Below are 27,719 nucleotides of genomic sequence, written 5' to 3' on the forward strand. Positions count from 1 at the left end.
TCTCTATGAGATTGAATATTTGGTCACTTAAAATTAATTTCCAAAGCATAGTGATTTGATTCCTAGTATGAAATAAAAGGTTACAAATAGTTGCCTTCATGTTTTCAGAAACAGCTAACCAACTGGAGGTTTGTAAGGATGTGTTTAAGCTGCTTTTGGTGTGATCTAACTGGAAGTTGGAAATATTTCCTGTGGCAGATGCATTCTTGCTGTATAACTGCTTTCCCTTTGTTTTCACAAATAAAACTCAATGTTTTAGCTAGTGCTCTGGTATTGTACCTGTGTCTATTTTTGCATATTTAAATTACAAAAAAATGCATGAGTTCTTGCATTTGAAAGGACAAAATATAATAATGTGTGTATATATACCCATATTTATGTATAAATATGTGTGTGTATATATATATATATATATATATAACCTTGTCATCTATGCATTTTTAACATGTTATGCCAGATCACATTAGTGATGTTCTTGTAGTCTTACAGCCACAGGGCTTTTTATCCACATCCAAAGAAGTCAAGAGAAATAGCATCTCTGATCTTCAGAACAGAAAGCCTAAGTCTGCTCACTAACTTGCTTGTATATGTAGGACATTGGTGGCATATACATGGTAGCAAAGGGCCTTTACTTCTCAGACTGTGCAATACTAACAATTTTCTTACTGAATTGGAATAAAAATGTAGGAGAAGGATATAGGATTTATCGGTTTAGCTGGCCTGTGAATTGACTGATGAAATACAGGAAATTTTGTATTCTTATTAAGCAGGACAGAATTCTTCAGTACTTTATCCTAATTTTAATTAATTTTTAGACTTAGAAGTTTAAAAGATTGTAAATGCACACCAGTCTCAGGATATTTCAATTACTTTGTTGAACCATGTTAGAAGGTTTGTGCAACAGTGCAAAAATTGTTTGAAGTATGGTATCTTGTTCATTTAGTCTAGAAACTTCCCTGAGTGCCTAATTGTTTGTTTTGTTTCCTCTTAGAAGAATCGACTCCTAAAGAAGTCAGCAGGGTAAGTGCTACTCTCCATCCACTCTAAAAGTTAGTGTATTCTCTGAGGCCTACTTTCACTTGAGATGATTTTTGTGCAGTCTTGGATCAAGGTTTGACTCTATTCCATGGACATAGTGGATCTCCAGAGAAAACAAAATGGTGTACTGACTGACTAGAGAACAGTTAATAAGGAAAATAAATATTAAGAACACTTGATTGGCTGTAAATAAATTAAAGGGTATTTTGTATCAACAAATTTAGAGTTCTCACAGTGCTATTTTCATGATCCAGTTTTAAAAAGGTACTTCACAGAAACCAGGAAAATCATGGGACTTTGAGCATATGCATAACAGCAGACTATTTAATCAGTGTTACTGCCTCAAGAGATGGAAAGCATAAGAGGAAACAAGGGAAGGAATGTGCCCTATCTAGTAACTCCCTTTGAGATGTGCTGTGGTACAGATGAGCTAAAATCTTTAATTTGAAATATTTTGCTGTGTACTGTATGAAATGTAATGTAAAATCTTAAATAACTTATTCAGTAATAAATTCCCAACTCTAGCCTTATGTTTGATTGACACGGTGTCCTGCAGAATATATAGTTAGGGGGATCTATTAGAAACTAGTGCCTTTGCTGGAAATGACAAAAGATCAGTACGGGTCAGTCTGTTGCCCTCAGATGTGTCCAGTCAGCCTGACGAACCCAAATGTTATTTTGTGTAAGATGAGGGAGCTGCTTACAGCTTTCTGAGGTCCTGTTTTGCTCCTCCTCTTGAATGTCTTGCATAAACTATTTCATGTTCCCAGGAGAAATACAGTAGTGTCAGACACATATTAAAAATAAGGCTGGTTGAAAGACTGTAAAATCTGTCTGGGTGGCCTTGCTCTCAGTGGAAGTCCTGGAAAACACTAGGGCATGGAAGGAGTGGAAACAGGCTGGCAGTGGAAACCTTGGTTTGGTAACCCTGAGAGCAGAGGGCTGACATAAGGAGGAACTGAAGTTCACCTCTTATGAGACTATGAAAAATAGATTAAATGATGTCTAGAATGAGTTTATTCAAGCATGTTTATTCAAGCAGAAGTTCTCCATATATGTGATGTGCTATGGATATATAAAGGTATTGAGAATTCAGGTGAAAATCACCATGTTTTAGTAATTTATTAATTTAGAACATGTGTTTTGGTCACCCCTTAGTATTGAGCCATTATGGCAGTTGAGTAAATACCTACCATTGCAACTGAAGATTATTGTTATTAGTATATTTGTATATATTGTTTTGATTTCAAAATAATTGAAGATCTGCCTAAAAATCTCGAAAGACATAATTATTTCTGTGGAAGAATGATCCTTTTAATTGTCAGCAATTTGGTAAATAGTTTCACATTTTACCTAAAACTCTGGAAAATGGAATTACGAAACGTATCTAGGTTACCATATTTGAGCTCTTCAAGGCAACAAAAGCAAGCTCTGGAACCCCGAAACCGCCGAGTCTGCCCTGCCAGTGAACACCGCTGTCTCTCAGACACACTAGTCTCAGCCATCTCAGCCTCTTGAAGTCATATATAGTGATTCACAGTTTTGCCAGAGATGGATGGGCTCACCTGATGGGTTCACCTGAACACCTCAGATGTTCTTAAGTAGACATATTCCCCCTTGTTTGTACGCTTGGTGTGTATACTGTGTTACAGTACTTCTTTTTTTTTAAATACAGTACTTGAGGGCACCCAGTAATGCATCATACTACAAATGAACACGTTTCTTAGTTTATAGTATTTTTGAATAATGCCTTATATAATAATGTAGACCATTGTAATACATCCTCTTTCTTCAGAACCAGCTCAAATAGATGCCGGTTTAATTAAAATCTGAACATAAATTAGAATTTAAATGGGAAAGTTCTGCATGTGAGTAATGTTTTTCAGACAAAAAGGATGTTCATGCTGACTGAAGAACTGAGTTTTACTCATTAAGTGTTACATTTTTAATTCCTTAAAATGTCTGCAAAAAGAAGCTCTTATAGGGAAGCAAAAATAAAAGTTAGTGAAAGGAAATTTATTGCAGAAATAAATCACCGACTGGTTTAAAATATTACATTAGTTACGAACCAAGGTAGAAATATGCTGGAAAAATGTTTCGCTCATTGCTGGGGTTTTTTTTCAATCTTTCAGTGTTGGGCAGAGTGAAAACATTAAAACATTCATATTCATATGCTCTGACATCAGTTGCTCCAATAACCTCCTTTTCTGTTGTTCTTACACAGGACAACAGAATTAAATTGAGGGAGGATATTTTTTGTTAGATTTATTTAACCCCTTTCTCCCCCTAAAAGCCTCACCTTTTCTCTTTATAAACGTACAAGAGAAGGTTGTTCTAGGGGCTCTAAATACTAAACTTGTCATTCATTTGCCTTTTTTTCTTTTTATCAGCAAATGCAGTGGGATGAATGGTGTCCAGATTTTTGAAAAAAATCTTTTGCTGCTTGAATTATTGCAAGGAAATATTTTCAAGGGTTTGTGTTGCAGTTTCACACTTTGAAAACTGAGGAAGTTCTGAAAAATGCTGTTGTATAGGAACTGCATTTTTAATCTTTTGCCATTTTTAACAGCTTGGTAAAAAAATGAAAATAAAGTAACAATCATGGCTGTCAGCATTACATTGCATGTTTTTGAAACAAGGAGAGAGTAGGAGAAACCTTCCACATATTTTAAATTGTGATATTTGTAGCACAGAAATGAAGCTTTTCAAAATTTATTTTAAAGTCTGGCCTACTGAAGGCAATTTCATCAATATTTTGGTGTTCAGAAGTTACAGGTAAGGATATCCTAGATTGGCCTGACATAGTAACTGACAGGTGGGAAAAAAAGGGGGAGGAAAAAGGATTTCCAAATTCCTGTAGACTGCGATTGGCATAAAACCAACTCTGGTTACAAAATATTTCATGAGCATCTGTGACCAAGCAGTGAACCTGTGAACTTTTTACTGCATGCTACATTCCAGTATTTATGAAATATATGTAACTGGGGACAGAATCTCCTTTTCACATGACGTAGTATTAGGAACATCCTTGGAAATGCTGTTTCTTCTGCTTACTTATTGTGCAGCTGTGTGTTGGCTGATCCCATCCATCCTAGCTACACAAGTGGTTTTCTGGGCAGGGATTTCAGAAAGAAAACCAACTATTGAATTATTTTGATGAAGAAAACTTAACCTGAATTTATATTTTGCTTTTGCTGTTTTATGTGCAAAAGAAACAAAAATAGAGGAGTGTGAGTTTGAGCACTAAGCACGTATGTATTCATGTATATCTAGACTAAAGATACATTTCTTTGACAGTATTAGTGAAAACAGTGTGTATTGGAGACATGTTATTCTTTTCAGTTGGCAAAAATAACCCCATTCCTACGTGAACTATAGCCAGGATTTTGTTCTACGTGCTGTTAAGTTTCCCATGATCACTGTGTGCTCTTTTGTACCTCAGATTCTGAAGTTTAAACAAAAATGCTTAACGTTCCTGATATGATCGCAGCAAAATTAGCTGTTGTTCATTTTGCTTAATGACTTCCCATTCAATGTTTACATGAACAATACTTCCAGTGAAGCTGCCTTTTGGCAAGTACCTTTGCTTTTTAAACTCCGGTGATGCCAACAGCAATTCACTTTACAGAAGTTTACCATGTAAACACCAGCAAATTATTACCTAGCAAGTGACTAGCTCATTTACAGTACTTTATTCTTAGAAACAAGAATAATACTTTAATCCTTTCCTTTACCCTTTTTGGACTTGAAGCTTTTGGCAGCTGCCTTGGCACCAGCTAGCACCCAGCACAGTATGTCACTGACGGTAACAGAATTAGCAAGTGTGTTTTCAGTAAATAGTTGCAGTAATTGCATGTATCTTCCCTGTGCAACTGATAATAAAAGTTTGGGCTTTTTATGACACGTTGGCAAAGCAAGCTCAGTCTTTGTAGTATTTTCTTAATAAAGATGGGATTTAAATGTTTTCACACAGTCCCAGAACCGAAGACTGCGACAGATTAATCAAAAAGTTAGGGAAACTAGAACAAACATGTATATTTAGCCTTTAGAAGTGATGCAAATGGCATTGCACCCATTGTCACGAGAAGAAGATGCTTGTATAAGCCGATTTCTTTATAAAGAAAATCTTGTGGTTACTGTGGTAGTGATAAGCAACAGTGGTAGGAAAATGAGGAAGTTTATTTTTAATTTTGTACATGATGTCTTTAGAGTGTTTGCAAGTCAAGTATTAGGAGGGAATGTGATTTTATAAAAAGCTTTTTAAAAAGAGGAGCAGTATTCAGGCTTGTCAAGTTAAAATGAAGCTCATTATGCTGTTTTATTATATAATCTGGAGAAGTGATATAATTGAGATATTGATGCAGTTTGAGCCTTACAGTTAATAACAGCTTATATAGTTACTTCTATATAATCATAATGTTCTTTTCTTGTAAGCCAAGCCTTTGCTTTTTATTATGTATTTTTCCTATTACTAGTGAAGCAATTTATTGCGGTGTTACCAATTGATAACAGGGAACGAGCTGATGGAAAGATTAAAATTGGATGCCAATTGAAAGCAAGAAGCTCTAGGGAAGGTATTCTCCAAGGCTTGGAAATCAACTACATAAATGGACTGGGAAATGCATGCCTTCAAAATTAGTGAACTCTTTCTGTGCAGAGTGAGAACTGGTTTGCATCTTTAGACATTGTAGGGCCTGTCCTGCCAAGTGTCATCTCATATTTTCTCTTCTTTGCTTTTGTCATGAACAGCGTTTGATGTGCCAACAAACAATTCATAAATACCTGTACATGGTGCCCCAATGCTAAACTTTATTTACTGAACAAGTTCTAACCCACGTCCTCTCCAGACAAAACAAGAAGAATAGACGTCAGACAAGCACGTGTAGAAGCAGTTTCCTCTGAGGCTATGTACAAGCATTAAAATTAATCACCTCAGCTAAGTCTGCTCTTTATAGCCTCTTGCTTTCCAGTGTCCAAGTTTAAACAAAACTCATTATTCCAGCCAACCCTGGTTACCTCTCTGATTTTTTGGAGCAAAGAGATTTTTCTGAGCTTTTTCTCCAAGCTTACTGCTCCTCTGAAAGCCAGCTCTGCACCGTATGCTTGCTTAGGCATTCTCCTTACTTTTCAGTCTGAGGATCTGACATCCTTTGGTTCAGCATTTCCACCCTGAAGCAAGCAAGCAGTTTTATTCCCTTCCTGTATTTTTTTTTTTCTTGTGGTGTGGTTAGATATGTTTTCACTGTTATTAGGACACAGTTCTCTCTTAGTTATTTGTGCCCAAAAATGAGAAACACCAGTTTCTATGCAAGATGTGAACGAGCCATCAGTGCAGCTAAACAGTGCAAAATATTGCAGCTAGTGAAAGTATCAGGCCTACAGAAGGTAGCAGTACACATAAACATACATATCAAACATGTACACAACCTAATTTATGTACACATAAAAATGACCTGAATAAAAGTTTATGTCCTTTTCCCAGTCTTATTATTGGTTTAATTAAATATTTTGGGTTTTTTTTCTACAAGCATTTCTTTCTTTATAGCCTTTGGTCAGCAGGAATGCAGTAACATTACTATGACTAAAATGCAATAATTTCTTGCATTTGAAGAAGTAGGAGATTATTGTGATGCTTACAGGTCTGGCCTTTTCTGTCTCTAAATTACATGTCTGAATATTCATTACAGTGAAGTGTAGTGACACATGGAATGAAGTAATCTTAAACAAGACATCTCTTACAAGGCTGCCTTTGCCTGCAAGGGACTGGATTTGGTCACCAATGTTTCTCTCCTTTGAGGGGGGAGAAAAAAAAAAAAACAAACCAGAAAGAGGCAAGAGTATACTTCAGTTTACAAATCTGCTTATTATGTGGCAAATCAAGTAATGGTCCCAAAATTCTTAAAGGACATACAGTATTTCTTTAAAAAAAAGATGCAGCAATTGAGTACTGATGATCTTCCCAGAAGGTAAGTTGTGGAGGCAACTGGAAAATTACACAGAGCAAGTCTCTTAAATCAGGGAAGTAGCTGTGCTCTGTTTTTTTTCATAATGCTACTTGAAAGAAAGGGAAAGCTGATCTGTTTCAACAAAAGGCATCAGTTTCATTTGCTTGTTTATTTTTGTGGCTGCAATGCTTGTTTTTAAGAAGTGCAAAAGTGTTGCTGTTGGGAATTCTTATTTTATAAAGCAGGTATCAATGGCATTGAGAACTTCTATATGTAAGATCAATCTTTTTACACTTCTGATTCAGTATGAGAATACCTAGCCTGAAATAAGTTAGACTGACATCTCAATCAAATATGGAGCAAATGCTCAGACCATTAAAACTGCAAACAAGTGCGCTTTTTTTAATTTGAAGCTTTTTTCATCTTTTAAATTCATTCCCTGATGACTCTTGCTGACGAGACTCTGGTTTTATAGGAAAGAAAACTTGTGTTGGCTGGAAGTTTATGAGGAGATTTTGGTTGGTTTGGGTTTAGCAGCTGCTTATGTACTGTAGTATGCTTCATAGAGAAGAGAGTAGCTGTCAGTTTTAAAGAGAAGACTGAAGAAGTTTGGGTACAGCTTGTTGTCACATTCCAGATCTCCTGACTTAGGTGTTTGTGGTGAAATCCAGTCCCTGCTTAAGGACATTGTTTTGTATAAAGTGCTGTGCAGAATCACTTGGATTCACTATCTAGAAGTCTTGATGCTGTCATTGACAGATTAATTTAGGTGGTTTGATGAAGTATTAGCTGGTTATCTGGAATACTGCCTCATGTAACCAAAGAGAGAATAGGTGTTATAAATTCCTGTGTCGATATACAATCTCCTTGGCCTATGTACATCCTTTGTGCTTAGTGATTTCCCACCCTTCAACAGCTGTGGTGCCTTACAAGAGCCTCTGTTTGTCCCAACGGATCCTAATCCTGGTCCAAGAATTGCTTTTTACCTGCTTACCTGAATTGCTGGTTTTGGTGGGGTAGTTTTTTCTGTGGTGGTTTTGTTGATTTTTTGTTTTTGTTTTTTTAAGAATGTCATTTTGATGTCACAAAGCTTTTTTTGTCCTTAGTTTTTTGAGGCCCTTTTTTTGTTATTTTGGTTTTTTTACCTGCTTACATGTCTCAGATTACATTTATGGCCTCAGTTTCAAGTGTCCTGGGACAGAATAGCCTACACCTTTCCATGGTGTGGCCCTTCTAACACCTCTAGAGTGCCTTGCAAATGATTAGGGTGGCACTGGACACAACATATATAACATTAGCTTGCTCAGCACTGCTGGTGTCCTCATTGCACTCTGTCCAGGCAGCCCACACAGTGGTGAGAGTCAGGCAGTGCCCCTCATCTCCCAAGCTCTTTTTGCACAGCAAACAAAATAAGGGAAGCCTGGGATGGCTCCGGGGGCTGAACCTGAAGCACTGATTATGAAGATCCACACTGCTTTCCCAGGGCCTCTCTAACATTTCAGTCTGATAATAATTGAAAGGGTGGGTAAGGAACCTTGAAAATTTTTAAGAACATGCCTGATGCTTGCTAGAAGAATTGGTCATTGTTTTCCCAAAAGTCTGTTTCTGAGGCATACTGATATGACAGGTCAGTACCTTCTCCTTTTTCCTGGGCAAAACATCTGTGCTGGCCTTCCACGTTGAGCCTCTAAGGAGACAGGACTTCAGAGTCACCTCCCAGCAGGCGGAGTCACCTCCCAGCAGGCAGTACTGCTCTGGCCCTGGTAGCCCTGTGGTCGGCTAGAGGCTGCCTGCATCGGTTGACAAAGAGCTCTGTCTTGTGGTTCTCTCTGACATCCTCTGAAACCAGCCTAAAATGCCTAAATTACAGATGAAAAATAAGCAACATCAAGAGGAATCTCTGGATGTGGCCACTTCCCCCATGTTTTGTGGCTTTCACAGTTTGTTTGTTTGGGTTTTTTTTCTCCTCATCCAATGAAGTTCTGCATCCCCAAAGTACCTTTGGCCACCCCTCTCCACATCATGTGGAATTTGGGCTGTTTTTTTATTCTAACTCCTCCTAGTCTGCCACAATGTCATACACTATTATGTCTGTAAAAGGACGTGTTTCTATTGCAGAACCAGGCAATTGTTGCTATGGAGAAAGACTCTGTAGTACGGAATAAGTATTACATGGAACTTGCTCTTCTCATTGCTATTCAGAAGCCACTTTAAGAAGTAACAGAGAAAACAGATCAACTTCTGGATTATGCTGGCACTTATTGACCCAGTGCTGTATTATTGAAGGCTTTTTGTTGCAGCAGAAGGGCCTTTTCTTTTCTTGAGGAGCATAAAATGCCCCTGGCACAGCTACCCTATAAGCATGAAAACATGGAAATTAATCTTCATTTCAGTTTGTCATACATAAAATTTACTTTAGATATTATGTCCTTGAATATATTTTTTTGGTGTCTGAATTGTTCAGAATGAATGCTTAAAATTAATCTCTATGATATTTCTATATCTCCTTTCTTGGAATAAAATGTTTGTGATTCTCAGCTGCTTTGTTTAGTTCTAAGTCACAATACTATTCCTAAATCACCTGTCATGGGTTGCTGTGTTCTATTGCACCACAATATTCTAAAGACAGATAACCATAGAAATACTTTTATATAAATCCTGCAAAATTCCTTCTTTCATATTTATAAATGTCAATATGAATATATATAACAGGATTTCCCTTCTTAATTGCTAGTTCTTTTTCATAGCATTATAATATGTGCAGCTACTAGAAATACGATGCCAGTGTGATAGTGGTATGATAGTGCTAAACCAGTTTTTAGTCCACTTGAATTATTTTAATGTAATGTCACTGAAATTCAGAATTTTACAGTAAATATGCCAAATTACTTGTAGATGTTGAATCGTAAATAGAAGGAAATCAGCAATGGGAAGAATGAATTAAGTAAAAGGAGTTGAGTATTAACGTTTAAATTCAAACTGAACTACAATAACAAATTAAGAAACAGTACTTACACTATATCTGATGACAAATAAATACCCTTTTTCCACCAAGTGTGTTGAATTTTTTTGAGTAATTGCTTTCCTAAAGTAAGTTTTACACCAAATATGAGCAGGTCTGTGTTAGCAACCGCATTTGATAGTGCTTGTACTAAGGTTTGCTGATGACTTATACAGCGTTTAAATGCAGGGTTTCATAAAGAATATTGTGGTTTTTCAACCAAACATAATTGTGGTTATCCAGTCTAAAATGCCTAGAACCAAATAAATAAACCTCTTTCACTCCACTGTAATAAAAATAAAACCATTTTACAGCACGACGGAGTAATTCTTTGCTGGCAATTGATCTAAGTCATAGAATTATTTAATTTTGAATCTGGACAAACTCTATTCATTGGGCCAGTTGTGGATCCACAGATTGTCAGTAATAGAAATTCTCTGTATTACAGCTTATATGTATTACGCTGCTACCATCTTTTTAGTAACATGGATGCATGCAATGATTTGCCCTGCTTACAAAATGTTTGCAAGCATATGTTGCAGAGGTGAGGATAAAGGGCATGTAGCTTATTATGTAATTACTATGCACACAGAACTACTTCTTGATTACGGGGAAAGTTGTTATTCTGCCACGGCTGTTACGCCAGTAGGCTCATTTTGATGATGCGTTCTCTTAATGTATTAGCTTTAACCTTTGAAGATTTGATTTAAATCCTGACTGTGCATCACAGACAGAGAGATATGTATTCATTTCCAAGTTCTGAGAAGGCATTTTTCCACATGGTAAAGGCTTTGTGCATGTGTGCTTGATTAGCTATTGTCGCTTTAGGATAAGTGGCATACTTTTGCAGATATGGGTTAACACATATGAATAATACAGACTCTGGTTCACCATTTTCCTGTTATATGATTACTCTTGGCTATATCCTAAGTATAAAAATTCCACTTTCATGAAACTATGCTATTATTGTCTCCTTTTGAAAAATCATACAGTAGTAAATACTGGATACAACAGAGGACAGTCAATGGAAGCTTGCCAACTGCCATACGGTGCTAATAATGGTAATGGCATGCTGTATTGTAAACTCAAGACTTAGAACCGTTTATGCATGTATGCAGTGTGACGTTACATTGCTGTCAAAAATTATAATCATCACATCAATTTATAGAAGGAATTATTAATAAATCTGTTATACATTGAGAACATTTTGGACACCCTAGATCTCAGATGTTCTAATATGTCCATGTGGGGCAATAGATAATACAACACCATGTGTTAAGAGGGGGTCATGGCAAAGATTGCATGTTCTTGGGAACCATTTTAAAGTCAAGATTAAGATGTGCTTAATTTAAAGGAATCAGTAATTGATATTATCCAGCAAGCACTTGGGTTTTTTGTTGGTGAAGTTTGGGGTGGGGTTTTTTTGAGATGGAGAAGCTAAATGTATCCTAAATATATGGTCGTATTCTCTGTATTTTGACATAGTGTGTTGTATGTAGAAATTCATGAAAGTAATAGTGGAAATAAAAGTTATATCTTGGAATATATTGCGTAAGTTACGTGCTTAATTCGTCAGTGAGTGTCACATATACAGGTTTACCCAACGTTACTGACAGAGAAGATCTAGAGAGATATAGAGCAGAGTTACATAAGTGTACATATATGTGGGAGTGTGGGTAAACTGTGGTACTCTGAACTTCCACAGCATTTTCCGTAGTACTGTTTTCATTAGTCTGGTCTATGTTACATTTGTCTCTAAAGTGTGAATGAGCAGGAGAATAAGTCTTAGACTTTCAAGCAACATTAATTCATCTAAATATCACCAACTTAATTTTTAGTTTAAACAACATAATGTACTGCATCACTGAGTTCAATAAGTAATTGACCATATTTTCAGTTACCACATTACCAGTTTTGGGCAGGGTAATGAATCTTTACTTACTGCCAAGTATTGCTTTCTGTGAAGTTATTGTTCGTGATGCTGTCATGCTACACATGCACATTTACTGCTTTATCAGCCCTTCAGGACTTGGTTTCAAGGACTTAGGAGCTGGATAACCAAATACAGCTGGGCCCCTGAAGGGAGGATGTGTCTCCTTTCCCATGAGATTTTAACCATGTCATGCTGTTTCATCGTACCAGCAACCAGGACCCCATTGCTCCCATCTAAATATCCTAACTGATTTGTAGTTTCTTTCTGGCTTTTCTGTCATCTTCAGTTGAAACAAATGCCTCTTAGGCCACAGTGGCTAGCATGATTTTGACCCATGTGATTTCTGTCCATCAGTCTCTTGGTGTTAATTGCTTCTGTATTTGAAAGGCTGAGCTCCTTGAGATCTTTGAGACCTCAAAGCTCTGGTGCTTGGCACAGTTCAGGCATTTGGTTCATGAATTTGAGGTGGAAGATGCTGGCAAAGGCAGCTAGTTGCCTCCTTTCATGGTGGAGTAGGAGCTTAAAAGGAAGAAGTTGAATTGTCCCATCTCTCAGTTTCTTCTTAAGACATTGTCATGTGACCTTGGCCAAGTTTAGGTGATTACTAATTGCTTGGTGGTGTACTCAGTGTACTCTAAACAAATGTGTAATGCAGCATAGAGTGGGGTGCTGTGCCTCTTGCTTGGATGTGACCCAGTTCTTTGGGCAGCTGGATTAGGGCACTTGCGATTGACTCAGTATTGAAATCTCAATGTATTAGTTCTAATAAATTTATATGTTTAATACCTGAAAAATACATCTGAATTATTCTAAAATGTTCTTGTCTTTGCTTCCATAGTACCAGGATACGAATATGCAAGGTGTAGTGTACGAATTGAACAGCTACATAGAACAGCGCCTGGATACAGGAGGAGATAACCAACTACTTCTGTATGAACTGAGCAGCATTATTAAAATTGGTAAGAAAGAGAATCAGATGTATCCGAGCTGTTACTTAGCCTCAGTGCACAGTACATTTCTTATATGGCTTGCTTAATTAAGACAGGTATTGAGGGATAACAGTGTTTTCTTTGGATGTTGTCTCAGTATGAACTTTGCCTTCTGTCCCTCAGTGAATCCCTGGCTGCACTTAAGTGAATTTTATCTTTGCAGAGAGTTGTGTATCCAATTGCAAAATTAGTCCCCTGTTAAATGAACCAAAGAATAGACTATTCTGGTTATGATGGTGTTGCAATGTCAATATTGAAAGTAAAAAAAAATAAAAATAAAATCGATCAGTAATATCACTGCATGCTGGAACTTTTGAAACAATACTGAGATGTTACTGAAAGAGGGCATGTCTTTTGCATAATCTCAAATTACATTCAGTTGTTTAACCATATTTTTCTATCTGATGTAAGCACCTTTTGTGGTAAGAAAATACTATACATGATCAAAAGTTTAAAAAAAAAAAAAAAAAAAAAAAATCACAATGACAATATAAGTGTAATTTGACTTCTTTTTAGCTGGAGTGGATGTACTCAGACTTCAATAGCTTTGAATATCAGTGGCTTTGTTCAGTATAGTTTTCAGTCAAGTTCTTAGAAAGGTTTTACTGTCCCTGCTACTTCATCATTTTGTAATGATGGGTAATATTTCTAGTTTATATACATGATGTTTTAAAAGGACCACTTCTGTTTACTGATTTTGTATAAGTGGTTATTTGGATATTGCATCCAGCTCACAGCAAATCAGGCTGGATCTTGTTAATCCGTAGCAAGCAAGAAGCTACAGGAGACAGGGTCTGCTTATCTTTTACAATTTTTTTTCTTTTGTAAAGCAGATGAGATTTTTTTTTGTATTTCCTTTACAGTGCTCATTTCCCTTGTAACTTAATGTGCTTACATACTACAGTTGAAGGATTTAAAATCTGAATGCATATTACCATGCCCTGAACTCTCACTGATGTTACACAGTTGACAATAAGCAAGTAACTAAATAGCAGGGTTTTTTTTCCTTTTGTCGAAGAAATACAGAAAACCAACTGATTTGATCAACACATGATTATAATCACTCCTCTGAAATATGCTAAATGGATTCTTGTGTTCATCCGTAAAAACTGGGTATCAGATGCGTACATTTACTGGTTAGAATGTTTATTAACTGTTAGACAGACAGACAAACTTTCACTCAAAGTATCAAAGTCTGTTGTGTAAAGTGGGGTAAAAATCATTGACTGCTATATCCTCTTCTGATTTTGAGAGTTTTCATTTTAGTAATAAGTTATGATTGTTGACTTTAAACTTTTGATAGTTTAAGGAACTTGATTTTACCCTGTTTCATACAACACTCTGAATCTGGTAGAAATCTGACAAGTATAATCTTTCTGGTGCGTGTCTGTTCTTAATACAGGACAGGTGCAGAAAATAGAAACAGTTTGTTCTGAAACACATTTTTCTGACAATATTTGCAAAATTTTATTTTCCCATAATTTTCTATCTTTAAAGGAAGGACAAATATAGCTTACCATCTATGAATGGTATTTCTTTTACTCATGGAAATTGTAATGTTATCTATATTGTAGTATCTATATATCTGTTATATATATTGTAAATATATGTTCATATGTTACTTCTATACTATCATATGTCAATTAATTTGGATTTACAGACATTAGGTCTTGGAATAAGATGTCTAAAGAGGTTGTTTCTAATTATCTTTTAGAATGTAGTAAATGACAATGGAGAAAACAAGAATTATTTCATACCCCTAATTTTGTAGAGTCTGTGAAATTTCAAGGGACACAACAATAGACCTTCACCTTTAGAATTTTAGATGTTTGTCCTAAGTGGAATTGAATCTGCGGTTTCACCTGAGAGATCTTACGTAAGTTCTATTTCTCCCTGTGAGTACAATTATTTTTTTTATTATTGCTTTGACAGCTACAAAAGCTGATGGATTTGCACTATATTTCCTGGGAGAATGCAATAATGTAAGTATACTGGATTAAGATGCTGCTTTCCTGTACATTTACAAGTGTGTTTTGCAATTTGACAATGATATTTTGATTTTGTTTTGCATGTCATTTAGGAAATATTTCCTGAGTCCTGCATATTAGAGCTTTATGGTATCTTTATTTCTGTAAAATAGAAGTTTATTGAACATAGTGGTAATGGAAGAAAGGCCTTTTAATTTTTTTAAAAGATTTGGCAGTAGTGCTGTGGTTTCTCTGACTGTAGCAACTTAACTTGCTATTTAGCCCCATTATTAATTGTCTTTAACAAACAGAAAACTTAATTTGGATTTACTCTCTGCATAGCCTATTCTTTTCATCTAGTTATCTCTGATTTTTTTAAAAAACATTATCAGGTCTTCTGTTAACTGTCAGCTGCAACTTGATAATGAGATAATGTAAATTTCAGATGTAGATTTTAGTTAGCATAAAATAAATTGTACATTTAAAGTTTATGAGTAAAATCAGTTTCTGATGTAAGAATTTGAATAACAGTGAGTCCAATATTTGCTGGTTTTGTTATTTGACATTTAGAATGCATTACATTTTTTTTCTATCCAGATTAATTTGTACAGTTACCATTATACAAGATTTCATAGTTACTTTGAATGGCTATCAAGAAGGAAATGCAGTTTATACTTCAGTCAGTTCCATCAACTTCAAAATCACAATTTGTCAGAAATTTTATATCTTTCATTGGTTCAAGAAACAAATTAAACTCTTCTTCCTGAAAAATGACTAGAGAGGAAAATATTTTTCTCATTGTTTTTGTTTCCTTACTTTCCACAGCCAGTTTTAATAGTTTATTTTTGTACAGTCCATTAGCCAATTTCCTTTGCTCTTTGTGAAATAATTGAATTCAGAAAAAGGGAAAGAATTAAGTTTTTGAAATAATGGAACGAGGAATGAAGATATACAAACCTGAAGGTGACTTGAACCTTGCCTGAGAATATTTTTTACTTATTCAAAAAGACAGTGTCTATTTTGAAAGATGTGGAAGAAGGCCCATACAGAAATTTCCTAAAAGAAATGGAAGTAGGTTTTGCATTTTTTTTCATTTAATGATTATTTCATTTAATAAAGACAACCCATTTTATTGTTCATAAATTGGGTCTGCTGTGAATGAGTTCTGTAAATATGTAAATACCGTATATTTTTTAATAACCTTTTCACTGAGGGGTGTAATTTAAGTACCATGTTGTTCATCTTTTGTGAATGCAATCTTTGGTTCTCGTTAGTAGGTGACAGGGTCTGCTGTCATGGGTGGGGGGTGATGCAAACAGTCACTGAAGAGCTTCCTCCTGCTGCCAAAGGTAGGAGCTTGCAGGAAGTGCAGCCATTCATTCTGAGTGCACAAGCACTGTCTGGCTTCAGTGGCAGTGACTGCATGCCAGCTGAACATTCATCTCTAAATGCTTCATAAAAGATTACCATAGAATTAACTATACAGCTTGAGACCCAGAGAATTCTTACTATGATGAGTTTTTTCCTGTTAGATTAGTGTGGAATAATATGGGGTTCCCCCCAGTCTTCTGCTACCTTGAGGGCCTGGGCACTTTATGACCTGCCTTATTTTTTTTTTTTTTTTCAGTAGCCTATTAGGCAGTTGAATCTATTTGCTTCCCAGTAGAACGCCTTCCTGAAAAAGGTTCCAACTACTAAAAACACACATTGACTTTATTAACCACTGCTATGTAGCTGCATCTCCCAAAATGGAATGTTCTTCATGTAGTTATTATAGGGACTGATCCCAAGTCCTTTGAAGTTAGTGTGAGATTTTCCATTCACATTAGTGGGCTTTGGGCCAGACTCAAGTTTGTAGTCTTGTAACTAAATGGTAATGCATTAGCCTACTTTTTGTAAGAAATTGTCGTTGAAAATTAATTTGGATATCTTTGTCTCTTGAATATTTAATTTAAAGAATGTGTCCAAGTGAGATTAACCATTGTCCAGCAAATACTGACAATGTATTTTTATATATTCTTATTAAATATCTTTTTTTAAATGGGAACAAAAAGATTCTGCATTGCATAAATGGCAGAAAGGAGCTAATTCTTTAAGTTGAAGTTTCAAAAATGATAAAAAACCCCCTGTTATTACCCTGGACAAAGTAGTTGCTGAACACCTATGGCGACATATTGAGGAATGTTTTCAGTTTTTTAGTGGCTTAATTTTTTGATGCTTGGTTTGTGACTTACGTTTTGCAAATTCAGGGAAACTTTTTTTTTTTTCAATTTTAGCATTTGGATTTTTGTTTGTCAGCTTGAGAAATACATATAAATCTGCTTGTATTTATCCAGTCAGCAGCCTCATGTTTCAGAACTAGACCTGATATAACTGTTATTTCCACCATGCTTTCAAAGAAATAATTTGTGCCTGAATACAGCTTTTCTGGAGTGTGTGTGTATGTTTTTTTGAGAATTAGGTACTGGGAGGGGATTGTGTAAGAATGGAGGAATCCTTTTAATGGTGCAGAGGCTCTCAAAATAAACAGGAAAAATACTTAAAAATAAAATTTAAGTACAATCAATTGGCATTCTAGCAATCATTAATAAACAACAGATTTGAATGTCTGTGAGAGGAAAACTATTACGGCACAGTCCATTCAAGGAATTCCTAGGATTTAATGACAATACAAAACACACAATCACTCACCTAAAAGTGACGGCTCTCAGCCTCAAGTTTCCCTTGGGCGGCATCCCGACCCATGGGGAGAGTCCTTGAGCACAGCCGTGGTGCTCCAAAGAGAACTGACTCAGAAACGACTCTCCCACGGGACTCCATTTATACCCGAGCCAAATCTCATCTGTGGTCAGTATCAGCTCTTATTGGCTGAGGGTCCTAATTGGGCCTGTAAAGACCTGAGAACAAGGGTGCGAAAAAGGAATCGGCAGCTGCTATGTCTCAACAGTCAGGAAGTCCCTTTGTCAGGGTCGGTGCACTCACCACAGTTGCTAAGTAGATACCTGCTTTCTCCCAGATGGTTTTGTAACGTTGTGATGTGTGTTCTGACTATGTTCTATAAGGCAACTTAGGATCAAAAATGAAAGAAAAGCATTAGCTCAACTTTGTCACAGCTCCGGCTGTAAATATATATAGGTATACTTGTGCGTGTTCAAAGAAATCCAAATTTGAGGATCTTCACATGTGTAAATTTCAGCTAAGGAATGTTTTTGCAGTATGAGATTTCCATAACTACCTTTAGCCTAGACTAAATAGTGAATTTCACTAGAAATAATTAGGATAGAAGATAACTTTACAGAAATTCTAGACATTTACAAAATGAAAACTAGCAAAGGTTTAGTGCATACTGTGTGCTATTATTTCTTAATATCAAGAGAAGAGAATTATCGTATTGTAATTGTTTTTTTTTCATGGGTTACTAAGAATTCATTGTAAATCTTCAGTGCAATTTTTAATGTGGACAGCATGTCTCTTACATGAAAATTATATTAGAACTGAAAGCAAATTTGTTTAATGTGAAGAAAAGCTCTAGATTAGCTGGTCCTTTTCTTTTTGTAAAACATAGATACAATGGCCTTTAAAGGAAGACCTCGTTTTAGAAAAAATTCCTTTGGAGTTTAACAGTACAAATGTGAGTTTGTCAAAATACCTGTCCATATGTAAAGTTTCTTTATGGCCTTATTTTCTTTCTCTCTATTGAAGTATACAAAACTATATCTTGATTTGTATTAGAGTTGGATAACAGCATAAGGACAAGGTAATTTCTGGCTGACAGGTCAGGTTGAATGCCTTCAGGGTCTTTGCTTGGGTGAATTTGCTTGAAATAGAAAATGCCGCACCAGCTGCAGGTTACAGCGCATTTCTTTATGCAAGTATTACTCAGAATTGGTGCCGCAATAGGTGTGGACAGTTCAGTTATTTTAGCGACCTTCTGTTTGTTCAAACTGCTTGGGAGTGCTAACATTCATCCAACTCGTTGCTAAGGGTCTTCTGATGGTATGATTCTGCTTTTCAAATGATTGCCCTGAGGCAGGTGAGTACCATTCATATGTCCAACTCCTTCTTTCCCCATAAAGTTGCCCTGTGTATCAGAATCTGTTTTTGCACATGCTATGCATATGGTGGAATGATTGCAAAATATTCGGGTACTAAAACCAATATAGCTACGATATAGGTTCCTCATCAGGGTCAAGTGATCTGAACAGACCTGTGCCCATACTGCCTCTGGTTCTTGAACTTTCTCCATACCTAAGAAATTATCTTTGTCCATGGGCTAATGCAGTTATGCAAATAAAATTATTTATTCTTAAGGTACATAACAGCCATTTTGCAAATACTGTATACTGGAGACTGGAAACACTTCCAAATCAAACAGGAACGTTTCACAACTCTCCAGCAAAGGTCTTGACTTTATTTCAGTTTTCTGTTTTATTCCTTGTGGGGATGAATATATAGTTCATAATTCTCATGTTATGACCTTAATTGAATATCATCTTCAAACATGACTTAAAGGATTTACTGAAATCCTTGTATTGGATGGACTGTGTGTGTAAATCAATGTGCCTAAGTACCGTGGTAGCTGGGAATGGATTTAAGCCCATAAGCTGACATCTTTACGAGGCAATTTTTCTAAAGTACTTATCACAGCTACAGCTTCTAATGTATTACTATATTATCTGATTCTTCAGATGCTTCTTGTTTGTAGTCCTTGTGTGAGTAATTCACCTCATGATTACATTGTGATTCCTACGTAAAGATGTGTGACTTCTAATTTAATAGGCATACACTTGAAGTAGCTTTTACGAGGTCTTGTGAGTGTTACTTAGTTCCTGAAACTGCAAATTGTGTTGACAAACAGTTCATCCTTGCTTCAGATAGAAGTTTCCAATAGCTTTATTGTAAGAAGTAATTATATGAGGCCACAAATATGTGTACATACTCTGTGCTTCAGGGTGTATCTTATTAAGCTATTCTAGAATTTCTGGTCATGCAGAAATTGTTGCAGCTTGATGTGCAGTGCCATCTAGTGAATATATGAGGTGGGTGATTTGAATTATTAAGAGCCAAAGGAAAAATGACGTCTGCTTGCTAACTGTGTCAGGTTTTTGTGCCATGCTAAGGTACATTATTTTGAATGTGTGGACATCTTCTCTGAAATTTGAATCTTTTAAACATGTTTCCAGGTGAAACGCTTCTAGCTGCAAGTCAATTCAGAAAATTTTGGTCTCCTTAAATCAATTCTAACATCAAGTCCTCTTTTTATATATAAAGTGGAAGAAACCGCTTTCTTATTTGCCAGTTAATAGTAATACTCAGCAGAGAGGGAAAGCTGTTGATGAGTTATAGTGTCTGAGTTTAACTTTGAGTCAATAAATTATCAAACTGAAAGAAATTAGGTAGATAACTGTCGAGATATATTTTAGTGAAATTCTGGTCCTGTTTCATGTAATATTCAGGTAAATGGACTCATGGAATATGATCATGATGGATATACTATAGGTAGAATGCAGAACTGGTTAGAAAATAGACAGAGACTAGTTGTTTGTGGTTCACTGTCAGAATGGGAGAGTATTTTACATAAATCCTCAAGGCTTTATCCTGAATCTGGTTTTGTTCAGTATACTCATTAATGCATGGGTGAAGGAAGAATATAGACTTATTAAATTTGCATATTATGTGAAACTGAGAGGGACTGCAGATGTGTTTGTAGGGACAGATTAGAACTCAAAATGATCTTGGGAAAATGGTCTGAAGAAACTGGACAGTGATTCAGTGAGGACAAGTGTTGGGCTCTGCATAGATTGCCTCTCTCTGTGTAGGGCAATTGATGATTTTGAGAAAGATTCCGGGGTTTGGAATGGATTTGAAGATAAACGTCAGTCAGCAATATCATTCCTGTAGCAAAAAAAGACACTTGTATGTAGCAGAAGCAGAAATCTAGCTGTTGTATAAAGTAATTTTCCCATTCTTCTGTCCACTGCTAAGGTCTCAGCTGGAATAATATGTCTGGTTTAAGCACTGCACTTTTAAGAAAAAATTGGAGGAGCTGAAGTGAGTGCAGGAGAAAGCAAGGAGAATGGCCAGGAAACTAAAGAATGGGTTTTGCTTAATCTAAAGAAAAGAAAGTTGAGGGGTGAAGATATGCCTGGATAAGGCAGAGAGGAAGGATATCATCTCTTCTCCATACTTACAGACTGTAAGTCAAGAACTAGTGGGCTTGAATTGACATTAGGAAAGCTTCCCCAGTTATGGCTGTAAAGAAGCACTACAGTGTGTTGCTTGTGAAAGTTCAGGGATCCTCATCCCTGTAGGTGTTTGAGAACTGTCTGGACAAACATCTTTCAGAAAAATGCTTAGCTGACCATGCCTTAAAATGGAGGTGATGGAAGAGAGGTATGTCAACTTAGTTTTCTGTGTCAGTGAACCGGTATAACTCTTGTGGTGTTTTTCAGTTGTGTAAATCAACTGGAAAGTTTCCAGCAGTGAAGTGCAGTTAGAAATTGATACCATTCAGAAGGATGAAAACATTAAAAAAAAAAACCCCAAATAACCCACAACTACTAGTTGTTTTACAGCATGTAAGTGCATTGTCTTCATTTCACAAGTATCCAACATTTGTACATACTATGTAGTTTAAAAATGAAAATATTCTGTCAAGTACACTGTCAGTTATCAAGGAGGAAATCACAAGTTTTCATAAACAATGGAGGCATTTGCTGGGTTTTTTTCTTTTATGCCTGTGTGCTTCATGTAGTAGGATTGCTGCACTTCTGTTTAAAGCCAGGACATAATTGCCTATAGATCTTTAAGACTGTAGCATGGTAATATTGGGCTATTGCTTCAACTTAACCAGTTTACAAATCCAAGGTTTTTAACTGTGAATACTTTCCAAATTAGTTCTGTTTGTTTGGTTTTCTTGATGATCATTGCTTATTGTGATGAGTATTATTCCTGAAAAAAAAATGGCCTTAGGGCACAGCCTTTGTACGTATCTGCAAATAATTTTATCATTAAGCTGTGTGGTCTTACATGTAGGTTGTTACATCCTTTACCAAGAGTAAAAATCTATTGCTGTTACTGAACAAAAAAGGATGTGATCAGCAAAAACCATTAAGCTCACTTACTATCAACTTGCTTAATTCCCATTTCTTTTTAATGTTTTTTTCTCCAAGCATCAAGTCATATAGCAATGCTTTATTATTAAGACTTTCATTTAATGTCAGTTGAATATTAAATGATTTTCCATTAAGCATTTTTAGGGCCAGTTTTATCAGCAAAATTTTCTGGGGAAGGAACTAGATCAGGATCCAGTCACCCTTACCACACAAACAGTGTGTTAATGTGTGTCATGTGTGTACTTTAACCCTCATTCTAATCATTAAACCTGATTCTTATCCAGACCTCTTTTCTGCAAATAAATTTCAGAAAAATCAGTTTATGATTGGTATTTGCTTAGTTATAAGGAATATTACAAAAAAAGAAGAAACAACTGAGCAGTTTGTGAAATGGCAAGCAATACATGTGTGCAGTTCGAATCCAGCCCTGGCAAAACTTTATCTGGTTAGTAGAATGGTTTCTAGACTTTGTGGGTTGGGATTTGGTGTTGTGCTGGATTCCCACAGGCTACACATCAACAGCCAGTAGAAAAATAGCATCAATTACACCTGTAGTTGAGCTATTAATCAGAAGGGCCAAAGACTGAAAGCTCCTGAAAACTGTAGGTACTTCCTTATCTCTGTAAGAATATCTGTCAGGAGGTGCTGATGATATTGTGTTAAGAGACTTGAGCTGCTACTCCTCATCTTTTCTTTTACTGGGATTTTAATCTGTTTCCTCTGTCACACATTAGATTTTTCACTAGAAAAATGAACCGTGAGGCCAAGTTACGACAGCATGACAAGATGAACATCAGTAATTCTTCATGTACATGCTCTTAGCTGTTATAAACGAGGAATAATGAGGGTTTTTTCAGCCACAGTAAAAGAGGTTCAAGATAAATTACTTCATAATTTCAACAGACTCTGTGCATGGCACCAAGAAGAGAGCACCAAAAGCCATGGTATTATGGCTTGCTGGATATATACTACTTTTGTTATGTATCTGAAAGCCAAGTTTGTTGTGTTTAGCTCTGATTGAGAATGCCATCATGTTGATATCCCTCAAGAACTGATTACAGTGTACATCATTCTTCATTGGTGTAGACTGGGAGACTTCTTAATATATTATCATTTTAAAAAGTTATTAGATATTACATATGTTGCCTATACCTAAAGTGCCTATGAAATACGAGAGGGTGCATTTTATTACATTTGTCTCTGTTGACCAGTGGTTGAACCTTTGTTATGGTTGTCATTTGTTTTGGACTTTCTGTTCTGTTTCAGTTTAGGTTTTTTTTAGCACCTCTTGCTCTCTGAAGTCACAATAAGGTCATTAGTGGATTCCAAGCCACACTGTAACATTAGTCAAAATTAATAGGAGTTTTTTTTGGTTGGAGACTTTATCAAAGTGAATTAAGAGATTAAACCAGGAGGGAAGGAATAATTTTGAAGATTATTGGCCCAGCTGGAGCAATCCATCATGTCACAGAAGGCAGGAAAGGAAGCACCTCGTGTGCTCTGAGGTTCCAACAAGGTATAGGAAGTTTCTGGTGTCAGACTTCAGTGTTCCCGTGCCTAACTGCATTTAAAGAAAGAAGTCCATCACCGTATGGAACTTGGTGGAAAAAGACTGGTAGTAGGGTAGTTGAGCTTGATGTAGGTAAGGAGATTTTTGTCTGTATCTGGAAGGAAGGGAAACAGATCAAAATAGGGAATTGCAGGACCCCATGGGCTGCCAGGTGTCAGAATACATGAACCTGGAAGCTTCCAAAGGATTTGCTCTCCAAGCCCAATGTTTGCTCTTGTGGTAGTTTATCAAGCCCAGAGTGACTCTCCCATCTTGGTTGCCTTCTCCCTCATTGGCAGTAGAGATATCTAATGCTCTGTCTACGCTGGATATCTTTTATTACTTAACTTCTGCCAGGAGAATGGCATTGCAATGTCAGTAAAGAGCTATTCGTGTTTATCTGTTTCTGATACTGACTTACATTCTCAGTGCAAGTGGTTTTAGCAGCAAAAGATACTGTGAGCAGTGCACAGGCATCCTCTGTCTCCTCAACCTTATCCTTTTACTGCATTATGAGTTATCAGTATAGTATTTGGGAAATTATGGGACTTTATATTCTCATATTTCCTTTTTATTGACTATATTGTTTCAGTTGTGGTTGAAAATCCACTGGTTTCTTTTATTGATTATTAATCAATGTTTGGTGTCATTACCAGAAATGCCAAGTGTTAGTCTGTGTTTGAAGTAACATATTCAGACCCGCTAAAGAAATGAAAGTAATTTGGAAGAGCCAAATCTATCCATTTCTTCATTTGCATGTGAAGCTATATAAAATATATCTGACATCCTACATGGGAACATTTCTAATTACCCTTTGAACTGGTGAAGGATGATTTGAATGTGTATTTGCAAATTAAAAGAATGATTCATGGTTAGAAGACAGTAGGTGAACCCCAAATTTTATTATTACTACAGTACATTTTATTTAAGAAGTATTTTCTTAGCAAAAGGAAAAACAGGAGATTTGAGCTGGATAGATGATGTGAAAAACCTGGTGGTTTTGGACAGTGGTAATTAAAGAGATTCTCTTAAAGTTATGTCTGCTTGTTTAGTAACAAGCAGTAGTAGAGCAGAGCACACCTTTTTGTTCCTACTGCATTTTGTCTGGATGACCTTGCTGTTGATGGCTTCTAGGATTCAAAAACTCAAATAAATTTCCACATCCCTAATTGTCAATAAATGTTTAAACTCTTTCAGATTTAAATTGATCATATATGGAATATATCAACAGTCATGAAACTTTAATAGGTGTATTTATAAAGTCAATGTGGAATGGTAAGAGCTTATAGACTAATTGCAGCTTATATAGGGTTATGAGAAAATTTGCCTTTCTTTTTAATAGTGCTGCATGGTCATGAAAAGATTATCAATTGTTTCATGGCCTTGGAGATCAAGCGTTGTTGTCTGAGATCTAGGTGGAGGCATGTCCTTGCAGAGTCATACTTTTCTACTTGTCAGGAGGAACAATGGCAAATTTAGAATCTATTGCGTAGTTTGAAGAGTTTTTTCATCACTGACCCCTTAGCAGTGAGGTTTGGAGTTTCCCATAGAAAGCAGAATGGAATTGCTTCTGCAAAACTCACTTTATCACTGGAAGTAAAATAATGTCCTTGAGCTTTTTCCAGTATAGGGATACCTATGCACAACAGTACTTCATGGTGGTAGCAATGGGGTTTACCAGCCAAACTGGTACTTACACACAGACACAGGGAAGACTGTGCTGATGAAAGCAACTTTTGTTCATGGTGTCAACGCAGTTTTTTGGCCATTGAAGATCAAGTGAAGGCCTTTTCTGGAGAAAAGTATTTATGTGCATAAGAAGTGAGTTCTTTGTTTTCTGGTGAAAGTGGCCATTTCGTTTTGTCTTTTTTTTCTTGTATTTTGTTTTGAGAAGCTGTTTCTGAGAAGAGAAAGATTTGTATGTTGTTTTATATTTAGTTATGGACGTGACTCAGGAGACCAGTGTGGAAAAGCAGATTTATACAAGTAATTTAAATAACACAGTTACTTTGCTAAGTGTCACACATTGCTATCTTGGCGTAAAGAACCAAATGTGTCTTAAGAAAAAAGTAAGAAGAATGCTGTGAATAAAGGTGTTAATCTTTGGAAAAGATCAAATTTGGTCTCCAGTGTCCTGTTAATTTAATTTGACTCATTCCACTACTTAGACTACATAATTCAGACTTTAAACATTGTCTTTCATCTCCTACGTTTTGCAATACTCTGCAGTATGAACCACCTTTTCAGTATTGAGGTCAATATAGTGTTACTGTTCCTACTGTAAAAGTACTTTTTTAATAGTAAAAAACATATAGCGTAGCAGGTCAAACATTTGTGAAGATAGGTATTTCAGTATTTCTGTGCCCTTTATGTCCTAAACCTTTTACTAGCTTTTTTGATTTTTTTTTTTTTTTAAATATTTCATATTGGAACACTAGTTTAAATAAATCATGAACTGTGGTTTCTTTAGTTTTATTAGAATAATGTACTTTTTTCAGATCATGGGGTGCTTTTGTTGGATCTGTTATGTAAAATGTTCTTTTTCATTCTATCTAAGTGCATGTAAAAACATGAAACTGAAGCTTATGAAGGCAAGTAACTGTGAAACTAAGTTTTCATTTAGGAATTACATGTGTCTATTAGATTATAAGAAAGTAAGAATAAATTGAGCTTTTTATTCTGGTAAATTGAGCAGGCTTGTTCTGGCAGGTTCAATGTACTGATGTAATGGTTTTTGTTGTTTGAGTTTTGTGTGTGTGTTGCTTTTTTTGTGTAGCACATTCTTGTAATTGATATGGAAAACAAACATTCTGACTTTTCCAGTGTCCCACTGCTAAAAACCACTCTTTAAAGAAGCTGTGAGTGTAAATGGGTTTGAAGAGTAATTTTGAAGTTTGGGATCAGGATAAACAGAAATTTCAAGTTTTCATGCACTTTGTACCATAATGAAAGACATCAAAATGGAGTAAATACCGAGCATGTTCAGGAGAGCTACTCCATGGAAGAAGTATCTTTCCTTCCAACTGCATGAGACATATGAAATAAATATGCTGAAATGGCTTGTCAGAGCTGAAATACTATGTGGCAGCTCTGTTTTCTCTTTTAAGATAGTTTAATTCTCATCTGTCTCACATTAGCAGATGATTAACTGGATGAAAAACTCTTCCTTGTCTTGCAGAACGTTTTGAGACTGCCTGACTTTCTGCTTAAGAACAAGACAAATACTCAGTTACTGATTTTGTCAGAATCTTGAGTGTTTTTCTTTTGAACTCACTAAATGCCCTAACCACTGGACTACTGATTCTTCTTGGATAGACTTTACTCTTGTTTTGGCTATGAATTCCATACTTTTCTTTGACCATTTGTTTTCCCCGAAGCATAAAGTCCAACTTTCAAAATGCTGTTAGTCCACTACAGATAAGGTACCTTCATCACTGCAGGAGTACCTATATATTGTGCATTATACTGCATCTCCTTAGTTTCTGAACATTTCAGTGTGTTATTTTTTGAGTTGCTTAGTATGTTTTATAATGTGCCTTGCATGTTTGCAGAATACAGAAATTTATAATTATGAGAGGATGCATCTCATATCACTTTATTTTCTACAGCTGACAGCAGATGCTGAATTTTCACATGCAAATTGTCCCTTTAATATAAGATGCTAGAAAACAGCCCCTGTTTAGTAATTTACCTGGTTTCACAAGGCCCAGATTGGTAACTATCTCTGAAGTCTGTCTCCTTTCTTTCACACCTGAGTGTTCTTTGTCTTGTTATCCATTTGGCTTGCTCTAGCTCTAAGCCATAGTGCAAGTCATTTTGTAGGCTATGTGGTGAGCTGTGAAGTTTGTAGTCAAATGGTAATTGAAGCCTCAGCTAAAATAACCATATTAATACAAAATTTTTATTGTAGTTTCTGTCTATAAAATGAAGATACCATCACTACCCAACTTACAGGGGAGTTGCAATAATGCATAGTTAGAGATTGTGAGGTACTCACGTGCTGTAGTGATACTGACCTCACAGGTCTAGGAGAGCAAAATAAGAGAAATGCCACTGACTTTGTAGTGCCTAGATTTCCCTCAGTTTCTTTAATGAATCAGGCCCATAGATTTTCTGTTGTGATTTTTTTTTTTTTTTCTGCAGGGAATTAAGTATGCATATAATGGCATAATATTTAAATAA

At 36.0% G+C, this 27,719-nt stretch overlaps 1 protein-coding gene across 3 annotated transcripts in view; it reads left to right on the forward strand.

The window, feature by feature from the left end:
• Positions 1-27,719, forward strand: part of PDE10A (phosphodiesterase 10A) — a 382,004-nt gene that overhangs the window by 306,757 nt on the left and 47,528 nt on the right. For 2 of the 3 annotated variants that reach the window (XM_074818613.1, XM_074818611.1), the window contains exons 3-5: positions 992-1,020; positions 12,756-12,876; positions 14,839-14,888. In XM_074818613.1, coding sequence (XP_074674714.1) covers positions 992-1,020; positions 12,756-12,876; positions 14,839-14,888 — 200 coding nt within the window. The remainder of the gene's footprint in view (positions 1-991; positions 1,021-12,755; positions 12,877-14,838; positions 14,889-27,719) is intronic. The other variant, XM_074818612.1, reaches the window with a different exon arrangement.

The sequence above is a fragment of the Strix aluco genome, chromosome 3 (assembly GCF_031877795.1).
Source record: "Strix aluco isolate bStrAlu1 chromosome 3, bStrAlu1.hap1, whole genome shotgun sequence".
Classification (NCBI taxonomy): Eukaryota; Metazoa; Chordata; class Aves; order Strigiformes; family Strigidae; genus Strix; species Strix aluco.